The sequence below is a fragment of the Pan paniscus genome, chromosome 5, assembly GCF_029289425.2.
Source record: "Pan paniscus chromosome 5, NHGRI_mPanPan1-v2.0_pri, whole genome shotgun sequence".
NCBI classification, from domain to species: Eukaryota; Metazoa; Chordata; class Mammalia; order Primates; family Hominidae; genus Pan; species Pan paniscus.
In genome coordinates, this window is record NC_073254.2 from 183,485,338 (window position 1) to 183,497,986 (window position 12,649).

Below are 12,649 nucleotides of genomic sequence, written 5' to 3' on the forward strand. Positions count from 1 at the left end.
AAAAAAAAAAAAAAAGTAAATGGGATAATCTCATTTTTCACTATGAACAAAAAGTTTTTTTTCTTCTCAAATTTAAAGATGATCCAGGTAAACCCCACTTTAAGTTGAGGAGTACATGATTGAAAAGCAGACAGATGAAGCTACCTAGCTGTAGAGACCCTCCACGTATTGAAGCTCATTTGATCGAACATTTCCAAATTCATGTAAGTGCTATTTCCATGGATAACAACTCACAAATATGTAAATAGTAAACAAAGAACTGGAATTAGGCACATGGTGGCCACTACACCTACCATACACTTTATTTAGAACTGAGTTTGCTCATATCAGTATCTGGATCCAGTAAACCCACAAGGTAGCAATTTACTTATACTTTCATTCATTCATTTTACAAGTGCCCAATTTGAATTTGATGCCCACGGTGAGGTTTATAACATAATTATCATGATCCTTTCCCCCCACGAGGTGGTAGAATGCAAAAGGGCTAAGTAAACAGGAAACATCTATTAAGGGTTTTAGAGTAACCTGGAAATAAGCAGGGAGGGGACTACAGGCCTAGTGCTCCAGGAATTCAAAAGAAAGAAAGATGATGTGGATGCAAAATCAAAGAGGAAGTAACATTAGCCCTGAACCAAAGTAAGCTTGAACTTACCAGGAGGAAGAGGAGAGCATATTCCCATGGGGAATTTAGGCATGAATGAAAATTTCACGCAGTGGGGTCAGTAGGAAATCCAGCCTGAGTGAAGCAGGAGGTCTCACTGTGGAGGAGAATGCAAGTGACCGGCTTCGTGAGGGAGATGAGATCACACAGGGGCCAGACGACTGGGGATTTGAATCTGATCCATTATAGAACACGGAGACACTGATTATTAACCAGAAAAGAAATGATGAGATAAATTGTTCTGCAGGGTAAATCAGGAAGAGGAGGCTTTGAAGATGGAAAGATAAACAGCCTATTAACTATGATCCAGGAGGAACTGGAGTGGGAGGCCTGGCCCCACCGTGTCCCACACAGCAGCAACTGCACAAAGAAAGGAGGGCCAAGGGCAGCCTTTCACCTTCCGAGCCCACACTCGGTGCCTGTGCTCCTCACAGGAGCCTTCTGCACTTACCAGGGGGCCATCTGAGGGCCTCCATACCACATTCGATTCCAGCAAGAACTGTTGGAGAACTGCAAGAACCCTTTCCTGAAGGAAACCCAGAGACTCTCCTACTCTTCGTAGAGAATGGGAACCTTCAACTTTGATTCCTAAACTTTCCCAACATAAGTGACTTCAATGTGGCTTTCTGGTTGGTTTCTTAAGACCATTCAAATACTTGGAAGGTTCCTCCTTTTTACCTTCTCACCCTATTCCTGTGATCCCACAGTTATAGGTTCTCCTCGTGCCTCTGGTCCAATACCAGGCGTCCGTCCACTAAGTAGCAATGACGTCCCTGGGCAGTCACGCTCAGCCTGCTCGTCTATCTTGTATTCATGAAAGCCTTATAATTTCCTCATCTAGAAGACTATGTAACTAATATCTACCAGACTAAAAATAAATCATAATAAATGCCCATAAAGATGGGGGTATGAGATGTGAAATTGATCCTAGACTTTGCCCATACTGACCATGTGTTTATGGCACTGAGAGAAAAGTCCTTGAAATCAGTCGGCCTTGATTTTTGTCATCCTGCCTGTATCTCTGTGAGCGATACTATTTTAAGGACCTGTAATGAAGTAAAGATAGTGTAATAGTCTATGTCATAAAAAGTGATATTTTTTTATCATAGCAATTGACTATCCTAGGAAACACTACCCGGTTGGTTGCAGTGGCTACAGTATCTCCTCATCACTTACTCACCTGGAACCTCTCTGCTGATGATACGGGGCTAAAGTTCTTCTGTAGGTAGCAAATGTTCTGCTACCTCCTGCTCTCGCTGTGATGACATGTGATGCTTGGACCTCTCTTTCTGAACCTTCCCGCCATCATTCTTGCACTTCAGCAGATTCTTACTTTGATTTCTCTTTTTCAGGATCCCAGTATCACTTACTGCTTAACATCATTTCACTACATTTTCTCACCTCTCAAAACCTCAATTTTCTCCCCTGTGAAGGGGAATAATAATAGTATTTAGCTCATAGGGCTATTCTTAGTTTTAAATGACCTAATCTTTGTAAATGACATTATATTGTTGTTATTATTACTCCACCATGAGATAAGACAGCGAGAAATAGATTTAACACAGACAGCTGGACTTAACTCTCTGCTCTTTTTTTGAAGCACTCTGTTCCCCGAATCATGTTGGCCAATAAGAAAAGAGATGAGCTTTTACTTCACAAGCTTGAATTTAGCTTAATTCAATGATAACTGAATCTATTGTTATAATTATCCAGTAGAGGGATAAATTGATGAACCCACCTATTTTTCTTAGTATAACTTTCAGGTCAAAACAGTAATTAATCAGAGAAGAACTTAGCTTGCCTTTTTGTAGTCTTGACCAAATCATTGTCAATTGGTATGTAAAAAAGAAATTAACCCATATAATTGGTCTTTAAAAAGCTATGTAGACTTACTGAAATAGCAGAATGTAATAGCATTTGATGTAGGGTGTCAACAAATAATATGAGTTTTGCACAGTGCCCTCTTAACTAGAATTAATTATATAAACATTTGGTCTTTTCAGGTTTTCTTAGAACTTGACTTGACACCTGATTTTGATGCTTATGAGGTTTCTGACTTACTTTGAAGAATTACATAGTTGCTTTGTGATCATCTTTTCAGTTGAAATACAGGCATCCATTGAATAACTGTCATTTCTAAATGCTTATTCCAAAGTTACGTTGTGATATTATAAGAAGTAATATTAGGTGAATAGAAACCAGAGAGCATCCAAAGTTCAGTCTTTATTCAGAGGCAGTAACTGAGATTCAGAGAAGTTAAATAACCTGCCCATAGTTAAATAGCTAGTGAGTTATTGAATAGTATAGCTACTAAGTTATTGAAAATTATATCTCAGGCTATTTGCCTTGAAGTCCAGTATTCTTTTCACTATATCAGTATGATCCCATTGTTAGTGTTGTACATTTCATAGGTAAATGAATCTACTTTGCAGTTGGACAACGACAATTGTTTAGAAATTGTCATTGTCTATGTGAGGGAAATTTAGATATTGAATTGACTCTTAGGCCAAGATTCATGATCTCTTCAGGTGACCAATGGCCCCATTCAGAAGATGAAAACGTTTCCTCAAGCTTTTGGAAATATGATGGCTTAGTAACCTAGTGCTTTAGTGACCCAGCCTTCGGTGTCAAGAAGAGAGAAAGAGAACGAGACATCCAGCTGGGAATCGAGGGCTTACTTCAAAGCTTTTATCTTCAGAGGAAAGAAATCTTGTGAATTTCATTAATGTCAACAAGATCTGAGAAGATTTGAAGTGGGTAAGCCCTTGGGCATCTCTAGCGTGCCAGATGCCGTGGTTATTGTAAGTTTTGGTTGAAAAACCATTGCAACTTTGATTCACACACCCGTGAACCAAGACTTTGGAAATATCCATTGTAAGGTTGTATTTAAGGGAATGTAGGGAACCTTCGGTTTCCAAGAGAACATGAAGTCAGCCAAGGAAGCCGTGGCTAAGCATGGCCCAGACACAGAAACACCCAGGATTCCAAATGGGGAAACACACATTATGGTTAAGGGGGAGAAAAGTTGAGTCCCCTCAAAGTTACATAGCAAAGCTAAAAAAATAGAGTGAAAGAAGCATTTCTTTAGGATTCTAAAAGCAGATAACTTCACGGCTTCTCCCCAAAAGTCTCTTCTCTTACTCGTTGTTTAAAAAGAAAAAAAATGAATTTGGTCCTAGGTTTTCCCCTGCCTCTTTCTTTTCTTTCTCACTCCTTCACCACCAGAAAAGACCAGATTGGAATTCATAGCTGTTTCCCTATAATTATCTAAACTTTATGGGAGAAAACTCTTATTCTAAAACAGGTAACACTATTTCTATATAGTAAATTCAGTCCAAGCTAACCCAAACAAACACATTTCTGGCAAAACAAATGGTGACAATTTAATCTAGGTATTGAAACTGTAAATATCTTAAAAGATAAAATATACCTGTAGCCTTCCTTTTCCCCTTTCTTAATTCATATTAAAAAATCTCAAAAGCAACCATTTCTAAATTTGCAAACATTATGAGTTATTGTTAATGACTTTTTTTAGTAATATGTTATCTGTTGAATAAATTTCTTTTGAAAATTTTTAGTTTTATTTCACTAAAATTGACATTTCTGCTTAAAAAACAAGGAGTAAATACAAACAAGGAGTTTCTGTTTTGGTCATCTCAATCTTTTAACTACTAAATCCAATAAACACAAAGGAAAAATTTGGCTGGGTGTGGTGGCTCACGCCTGTGATCCCAGCACTTTGGGAGGCCAAGGCGAGCGGATCACTTGAGGCCAGGAGTTCAAGACCAGCCTGGTCAACATGGCAAAACTCTGTCTCTACTAAAAATACAAAAATTAGCTGGGCATCATGATGCACACCTGTAATCCCAGCTACTCAGGAGGCTGAGGCAGGAGAATCGTTTGAACCTGCGAGGCAGAGGCTGTAGTGAGCCAAGGTTGCACCACTACACTTCAGCTTGGGCCACAGAGTGAGGCTCCATCTCAAAAAAAAAAAAAAAAAGGAAAATTTATTCAGAATCATCCAACAGAGAATCTGTGATGGCTTAGTGTCGTCAAGAAACATGATAATAATAAATGCAGTGAGTTCCACCTGCACAAACCTGCCAAGACCTGAGCCAGGCCCCCAGGGCTCGCTTTCTCTCTCACCACAGCGGATGACATCACTACAACCCAATCAGAAGAAAGCCAGCTTTAGCTGTGACTGATGACGTCAAAGGTTACAGGTCTTAATAGGTGAAAATCCTTTTCCTTGGGCCTTAAAGCTCTTGAATTTTTTTAGTTCAGCATTTGAGAATCAAAAATAAGCCTTTTCTGGTCCAGAAAGAAACTATTTGATTTCTTCTGTCAGCATTTTTTTTAAAATTCCACTCAGTGTTGCTTCAGCGAGATTACCCGGCCCCAGTGGGGAACACATGGCAAGGCGATTTCTGCAGTCGGCTTGATTCCGACAAATGCTGGGGACGGAAAGAGCTTGGATCTGGCCTGGGTTCACTCAAGCGCCATGTGTGCAAAGTGGCTACGCCTGGCAGCAAATGCTCCACATGCCAACGGCCAGAGCACAGCCCTAGACCAATGGCGGTGCGGCTGAACCACGAGGCCTCCGCAGCTATTTATTTCAGAGCCTTGGTTTTATGGCTGTCATTCAGCCTTGGGTGCGTGGAGAGAGTCAGTCTGCCTGAGTCAATGTCTCGTGCTCCCTGCGGCTAAGGTGAATGTTGTTCTATCAATATAATCGTCATGTATTTGTCTGAGATAGTTGCTAATTTCTACAGTCAGTTCTACAGGCTAGCTATTGTGTACCTAGGAAGTAACACAAACCATTGTTGTTACTGATCCTGGCGAGTTGCATCATAAAATTCAAGCTTCCGAAAGCAGGTATTTAGTGTGAAGAAAGACTGGTAGTGATAGTTTTATCATCATCTCAGTCACCTCTTAACCATTTCCTGATTCACTCAGGTGGTTTTTAATGGAGTTTCCCAAGTTAGTGTTTCCTGGGAGAATGTTTGGTTCGTTGCCTTCTAACAGCCTCCAGCTCTTCAGGCATCTCAGGCAGGAGAGCGTGTTGGGGCCGGGACTCTCCTCCCGTGGACCTGACAACTCTGCCTTCCCCGGTGTGGTCTCGCTGTTCCCTTTGAGAGTGCGATGCTGCCGCTTCAGCCAGGACGTTCTCGAAATTAGCAGAAGGGCTTCCTTCCTGAAATCGTGCCTATTTAGGATTTTCTTAGTCATTACGAAAAAGTATAGATAGAGTTCATAAGTGACTTCATCTATTCGGTATCAAATGAACAACACTTCAGGCATGTTGAATGAGCGATCTAAAGGAAGCATTTATTTGTTTAATTTTTCCAGGGCCTTCAATAAGGCTTTCATTTCCAAATAACTCCTTTGTGTATTGCTGTTCATACAATGGCTATATATTTACCATTTAACAGTATTGCCCCAAAGCGTAAGAGTGAGAAAAATCCAAATTTGAATTAAACTCTCCCGGAGCCTCGCAGTGGCCGTCACAGGTTCCCCTCCTGCTTTTCGCGTCTCTAGGATCTCCGAGTGTCTTGACTACAACAAACCGTTCAGAGTTCTCAAGACGCAGGGCTCGGTGGCAAGCAAAGCGCCACGGGGGACACACAGCGCGTGGAGGCTCTGGAAGGAGTGGGGTGCGTGGGCCCAGACATACTTCCATGGAGGAGAAAGTGACCACTGTATGCTACAGGAAGCGTGGCTAGTTAGGCTTCCTCAGCTGGATGGCAAGCTCCCGGGAAGGCTCGGGTCTTTTGTGTCTCGCATTGCCCTATAGCGCGGAGTAGATGCTTAGTCTACAGGGAGCACAGCCTGTGAAACAGCTGCAGCTGCTGCCACGACCCACGGCGTTCTGCAGGACGGAGGAGCAACGCGTCAGCACACCTCCCGGGAGTGACGTGGGAAGACCTCGCTCTGGCCACCAAACCGTCCCTCCTTTCTGTCTTTGCTTCCTTCACCTTCGATTTTTTTCCTTTCTCCTGTAATAGTCATAACTAAAGAACGTAGAAGAAAGAATGAAGTTTGCACACAGTCTAGAATTGAAATGGAGAATACATCATCAGAATCCTACGTCATCCAAGCCTCTTGCTGGTCCGTGTCCACGGAGTGGCAGATATCTTTGTGAAATGTAAATGTGTCAGGTGCAGCTCCCCATTGCGGTGGCCCTCGGTGACAAGATATACGGCTGTCCCTTCACAGCCCCAAGCTGAGTTCACGCAGCCCGGAGGATGCTATCGCTGGACAAGAGACCAGAGACCGGGATAGACACGTGCGTCCTAGTTCTGAACAAAATGGTATCCGGAAAGAGAAAGCATCCGCTGGGGACAGTTTAAGGAGGTTTAGATAGAAAAATGAGTGTGCATATTATTCATGCTTAAACTGCTTACATCATCAAAAACACCAATATTCAGAGGAATAAATGCACTTAAAATAATTCTTAACCAAGAACAACTTTAAGGCACTAGGTCGCATGCCTCCTGCATGGAGGGATCTCCAAGAACAGAAACTAAATCCCTCGTTCTCCTCTGCCTGCCTGTCATCTTTCCAGAAGCACCAAGTCTGGCTTAAACCATTGCTTTCATTCTATTTGTTTGATTATAAATAAAACATATCTTTTCCATCATCAATGTATATTTTCTAGCTCCCAGACATAAAATCCACTCCTTGCTTTCTAAATTGAAGTGTCATTTTCCTAATCAGAATTGACAATTGTAAATAACCATTTGGGTTTATTCGTTTTAATGTCCTATTCTCACAAACGTATTTTTCAAGTGTCGCATGTATTTAAAATGGTGAGTTCAAACTTAATCATCTCAATTTCAGGCTCTCAAAAAACTGTCAATGTAGCAGGTTTGAAATGGAGACCTCATGATTCACCTGCTTCTCAACATAGTTAGACCCCAAACCGTGCAGGGTCATTGTTTCAGCATGAAAAGTAAGGGAGGTGTTCCTTTTTTGGTCTTTTTTCTACCCCAATGATATGCATTCTGCAACCACAAATATTCCAACTCCAACTCGCTTTTTGAATAAGCAACTCCTATTGTGTTTTGTTCTTTTATCATTTGAAGTTATACACTGTGGAAAAACAAAAAAAGCTACATAGTTTACTTACTCCTACGGTCAAATATTTTTTTAAAAGTAAGAACATGAGATAAAGTTCTGCTTGTCATTGCTGCCTTCTGGGGCAGTGGAAAAGCAGGTGCCTTAAGCTTTCCATTGTGTGCAGATCTTCCACGCCCTTTCCCTCCATCAGGAAAATATGTCTGTCTCCTGGTCTATTCAGCTCTTGACCTTCTGACTAATATGCCGACAAAAGGCACCATTTATGAGTGACTAATGTATGTATCTTTGTCCATAAGGAACTTGATCACAGCAGCCACAACTCAGCATCATCATCAACTATCTTTTCCGTGTGCCCTCCAGGGGTTTATGCAATGGGCTCTGTCCTATGCAAACAGGCCATGCCACCTTCTCCCTAGGTCCACCTCTTTCATGCCTAGGAGGAGTTTATCAGCTATAATTTGGGGAGAAGGGGCACACAAAGATGAGCCCAACTCTGAGGGGACATTCATCCCTGCTTTGGTTGGAATCCTGGAAAGCTGAAGTTGTTTCTAAAAAGCACATTCTCTGCTGCTGACCTCCCCTGTCACGCAGGGTCCTCCCACCAGCACCTCTGTTCAAATCCCCTGTTGCTTTTCATCCTGCCCACCTTCTTCCTTAACGTCTTTTCTTTCCACCTGTAACAAATGTCAACAACGCCTCCTCCCAACACTAGCTTCCTCCTCCTCTCTCAATCCAACTCAAAGCCCTACGTGGAAGGCTCCCCGCAAGCGGAGCCACAGGGCTTCATCTCCCCCGTGCAGCCATTCCTGCCTGCACCTTCTCACGCCTCCGAACACCATGTCAATCTTAAGAAATATAAACAGAAGAACCGGTGGACTTCAAATGCATATCCATTTACATGTTTGTTTTTACAAAGTGTATCGTTGTTTTCCTCAAAAACAATAGGGCAAGGACCCTTTTGTTTCAAAATCTTATCTCTTGTTTATCTGATATATTCTTTTTGTTTTGTTTGTTTGTTTTTGAGACAGGGTCTTACTCTTTGCCCAGGCTGGAGTGCAGTGGCACGATCATGGCTCGTTGCAACCTCGACCACCTGGGCTCAAGTGATCCTCCCACCTCAGCCTCTCAAGTAGCTGAGATTATAGGTACATGCCACCACACCTAGCTAATTTTTAAATTTCTTTTATAGAGATGGGGTCTTGCTGTTGTTGCTCAGGCTGGTCTCAAACTCCTGGTCTCAAGCCATCCTCCCACATCAGCCTCCCAAAGTGCTGGTATTACAGGCATGAGTCACTGTATCCAGCATCTCTCTCTCTCTCTCTCTGTTCCTCTCTCTCATTCGTGTGTGTATATATATATACATATATATATAACATTTTGAATATCTGGGATGATCAAACTTTAAATAAATTGAAATCCAGCTTTACCTGTGACAGCACAAACACATGTACTATGAGGAACGAAAAACCCACCTAATCACAATGGCTTTGTGAACCATTTTAAGGTCATTTATTATGAATAAATGACATGCACTACAGTTGTGTGACTCACAATCTTTTTTTTTTTGCTGAAAATTAGTAATATATCTGCCTGCCTTCACCCTCACCAAAAGAAAAGAATAAGGATAGAAATTTATTGTGTGTATATCACAGGAGACAGTGATATTTCTCTAATAAGTTTCTGGAAAAATCAAGCAAAAGAACTGCTTCGCTGTGCTGTGTAGGATTGTAATTGTTATATTTATTCTGGTCTGAACCATTACTAAGTCTTTTTTAAATGTCTCGAATGACTAATTAAGGATAAAAGGTTGGAAACACCATTTTTCCCTCTATTATTTTCACATTCAAACAAGATAAACATTGTGGGTCTACACTTGAAATATGAATAAAATGAATTCTTTCTCTGGTGAAATGCACATTTTCAAGTTGCACTGAAGGTCCCTGGCCCCATGGCACCCTGTAGGCCTGAGCTGTCACCCTCATCCTACTGGGTCCTCCCAGCCCACCTGTGTACTTTCCTTCCACCATAGATAAGGCAGGACACACTCATGACTTGCTTGCTGGGAGAATAAATGTCGTTGAAGCCCTTGGTAACCTAGGAGTGGAATACAACAGAAAGCGTGGAATGACTATCGTTAGAGAAAACAATTGTGGAATATCTACACGCAGAATGGAAGCTAAGGGGCCCCATTTTTGTCAGACTCCCTCACCCTTGGTAACTCCTGCAGCTTGGATACAATCGCATATCTCTTTCCTTAGTGATTTGAGATTGAGTCTGTGGTGTAGAGGAGAGGCTCTTGGCCATAGGTTCCTGGCCTTTGAAGGCCACCCTAGGAATTGCTTCCCTCGTAGCATCAGAGGCAGCTGAAGCGGTCACTTCCAGACTCTGCAGCTGACACACCTCCCCGGACTTGGGGACTCCAAAACTAGCAGTGGCACAAACTCCCTGCAAAGCCCTGACTGACAAATAGCTGTCATCCCAGCATTGAGTGATAGTTCGGGAGCAGCCAGGGCAGGAGAAGCAGCTTCCTCCTGTCCCACCTGCACCTGGAATGAGCAAAATGATTTCAAGGAACTGAACACTTGGATTACTGGGATTCAGGAGAAAGAGTTTGCCATGTGTTCAAAAGCAGCAGAGATGCGGGTGGGGGCTGAGCCTCATTCCAAAGCAGATCCATTTTAAATCACACGGAACGAACAGCCTGATCTCACAATAGACTGTTCCTTCTAAGTACGCCGTGCTGTGATTGTGGAAAACTCAGGGCCCAAGAGAACACTCTGTATATAATAGATCAAGAAAGAGAGTCCCCGACTTGTCATCTTTCTTGTAACTGTGATTCACTTACTTTTGTTTACTCTGTTATTCCTTTATTTTAGGTTATTTTTCATCGGCTCCAATCTGGGACTTGGTATTTTTGTACAGTTGCCACTGCTTTTAAAACTCCGCAAGATCGTGTAAAAATCTTGCATGTTTGTGTCTCCTAATAAGCATTCAGAGAAAATGCCTAGACTGTGTAGGACTTTTCGGGAAATTGCAGAGAAGTAACTGGCCTCTTTGTGTGTTTGCATGCACCAGTGAACTCCGGAGACGGCATTGACTACAGCCAGCAGAAGAGGGAGAACATTGGAGACTTGATCCAGGAGACGCTGGAGGCCTTCGAGCGCTACGGAGGAGAAAATGCCTTTATCAACATTAAGTACGTGGTCCCAACCTACGAGTCTTGCTTGCTAAACTAACAGTGGCAGCAGCTGGGACTTGAAGCCTCCCGTTGGTGTTGGGATCATCTGTCTCTGTTGCTTTTAGCATCTCATTCCTTGTGACTTCCACAGCTTTCTTTTCTACAGCTGCTAAAATAGGGGCTTATGGGCCATTGGACTGTTAGCCCTATTGAGAGCAAGGCTTTCCAATACATAAATAGTGCCTGTTTCTTAGATTACAATAGTGTACTGTGCTTATTTGTTCTAAGAGAAGAATTGCTTCTTTATACAGCTCCGACAGAAGCAGGAGTCCGAGTTAAACCTTCAGTTGTATAGACAATAAACTATAATTTTCATACGCAATTCAGCAATTGCTGTTCTGTGTGTGCCTGCCCTGGGGGTGATGTCAGAGGTTGTAAGGGAAGAGTTTATGCTGACTGCTTAATAGGTGTTTGTCATGGAAGAGAAGCATGGGTTCAGCAGTGCCTCTCTAGCAGCTGTGCGGAATAATGTGCTTTGACATTCAATAAAACTGTTGAATCTATATTCCAATTACAGCAGGAAATTTTTGCAGCCCATTATAACCTCAGCTACAGTTGTAATTAATGCCTCTAGCCTACTAGTGATCTGGGCTTCAGGGGCTTTTCAGTTTATATTTGGGTGCAGGTAGGGGAAGACTAGGGAGAGGATGGGGTCAGGGTTACATGTGAAACGTAACTTGGCAAATATGTTTAAAAAAAAAAACAAGGGCTAGCTTGAATCCTTGTCTCTCCACCGTATGGCACACTGCATCTCAGGACCTGGTGTGTTATTGACAAAAGTGTTATCTGGCAGTTTGTTTAGGGCTTTTAATTATTTTTGAAAATGACTTATATGTATCTTAATGATTACTCCTTGAAACAGATCAAAATTCTTCCTTGGCAACTCTTCTTCCTTGCTTCCTCCCACTAGTTGGATGACTTCTCATAGCACGCAGTGGGTCTGATGGCCATTTTTGGGGATTTTATTGAGACCAAAAAGGAAAAAAAAAAAAAAAGACAAAAGACATGCACTTTTTCATTCAATTGAAAAAGAAAAAAGTGCCCAAAGGGAAGAGCAACTGTAAGATAGCCCCAGATCGTGGCTCTTCAGGCACGTCAGATGGGAGCTTCAGGCACGTCAGATGGGAGCTTCAGGCATTTGAAACTTAGCCCAGAAAACTTCATAAAGATGGAACACTGACTTTGCACACCTGAGAGATGCTGTAACTGCTTAGAATACATAGCCGAAAGTATCTCGTTCCTGTAGCAAAGTGCAACTTCTGCATAAAATGAAGAAATGAGGCCAGGTGCAGTGGCTCACGCCTATAATCCCGGCACTTTGGGAGGCCAAGAGGGGTGGATCAGGAGTTCGAGACCAGCCTGACCAATATGATGAAACCCCGTTTGTACTAAAAATACAAAAATTAGCCAGGCATGGCAGCATGCGCCTGTAATCCCAGCTACTTGGGAGGCTGAGACAGGAGAATCGCTTGAACCCGGGAGGCGGAGGTTGCAGTGAGCCGAGATCGTGCCATTGCACTCCAGCTTGGGCAACAAGAGCAAAACTCCATCTCAAAAAAAAAAAAAAGAAGTGGAGAAGTGGAATGTGTTTCTCTATGCACTAAGCGTCAGCCTCCAAACTGTTTTCACTATCTAAGGCATAAGTTTCTAAAGGCAAACACCAATTTTGA

At 42.4% G+C, this 12,649-nt stretch overlaps 1 protein-coding gene and 1 long non-coding RNA gene across 17 annotated transcripts in view; one reads left to right on the plus strand and one right to left on the minus strand.

Moving 5' to 3' along the window:
- PACRG (parkin coregulated) overlaps window positions 1-12,649 on the plus strand; it is a 640,692-nt gene that overhangs the window by 572,473 nt on the left and 55,570 nt on the right. For 4 of the 9 annotated variants that reach the window (XM_055114297.2, XM_063605065.1, XM_055114302.2 and 1 more), the window contains 2 exons: window positions 8,770-8,886; window positions 10,817-10,937. In XM_055114297.2, coding sequence (XP_054970272.2) covers window positions 8,770-8,886; window positions 10,817-10,937 — 238 coding nt within the window. Of the gene's footprint in view, window positions 1-8,769; window positions 8,887-10,816; window positions 11,175-12,649 lie in introns of those variants that run through there. The other 5 variants (XM_055114298.2, XM_055114299.2, XM_055114303.2 and 2 more) reach the window with 3 other exon arrangements.
- Window positions 1-12,649, minus strand: part of LOC103786356 (uncharacterized) — a 44,082-nt gene that overhangs the window by 23,292 nt on the left and 8,141 nt on the right. The window contains exons 4-7 of one of the 8 annotated variants that reach the window (XR_004672254.3): window positions 10,587-10,904; window positions 9,747-9,835; window positions 1,610-1,707; window positions 653-758 (exon numbers count right to left, since the gene is read on the minus strand). This is a non-coding gene — a long non-coding RNA (uncharacterized LOC103786356). Of the gene's footprint in view, window positions 1-652; window positions 863-1,609; window positions 1,708-9,746; window positions 9,836-10,586; window positions 10,905-12,649 lie in introns of all 8 variants that reach the window. The other 7 variants (XR_008625816.2, XR_004672253.3, XR_004672249.3 and 4 more) reach the window with 7 other exon arrangements.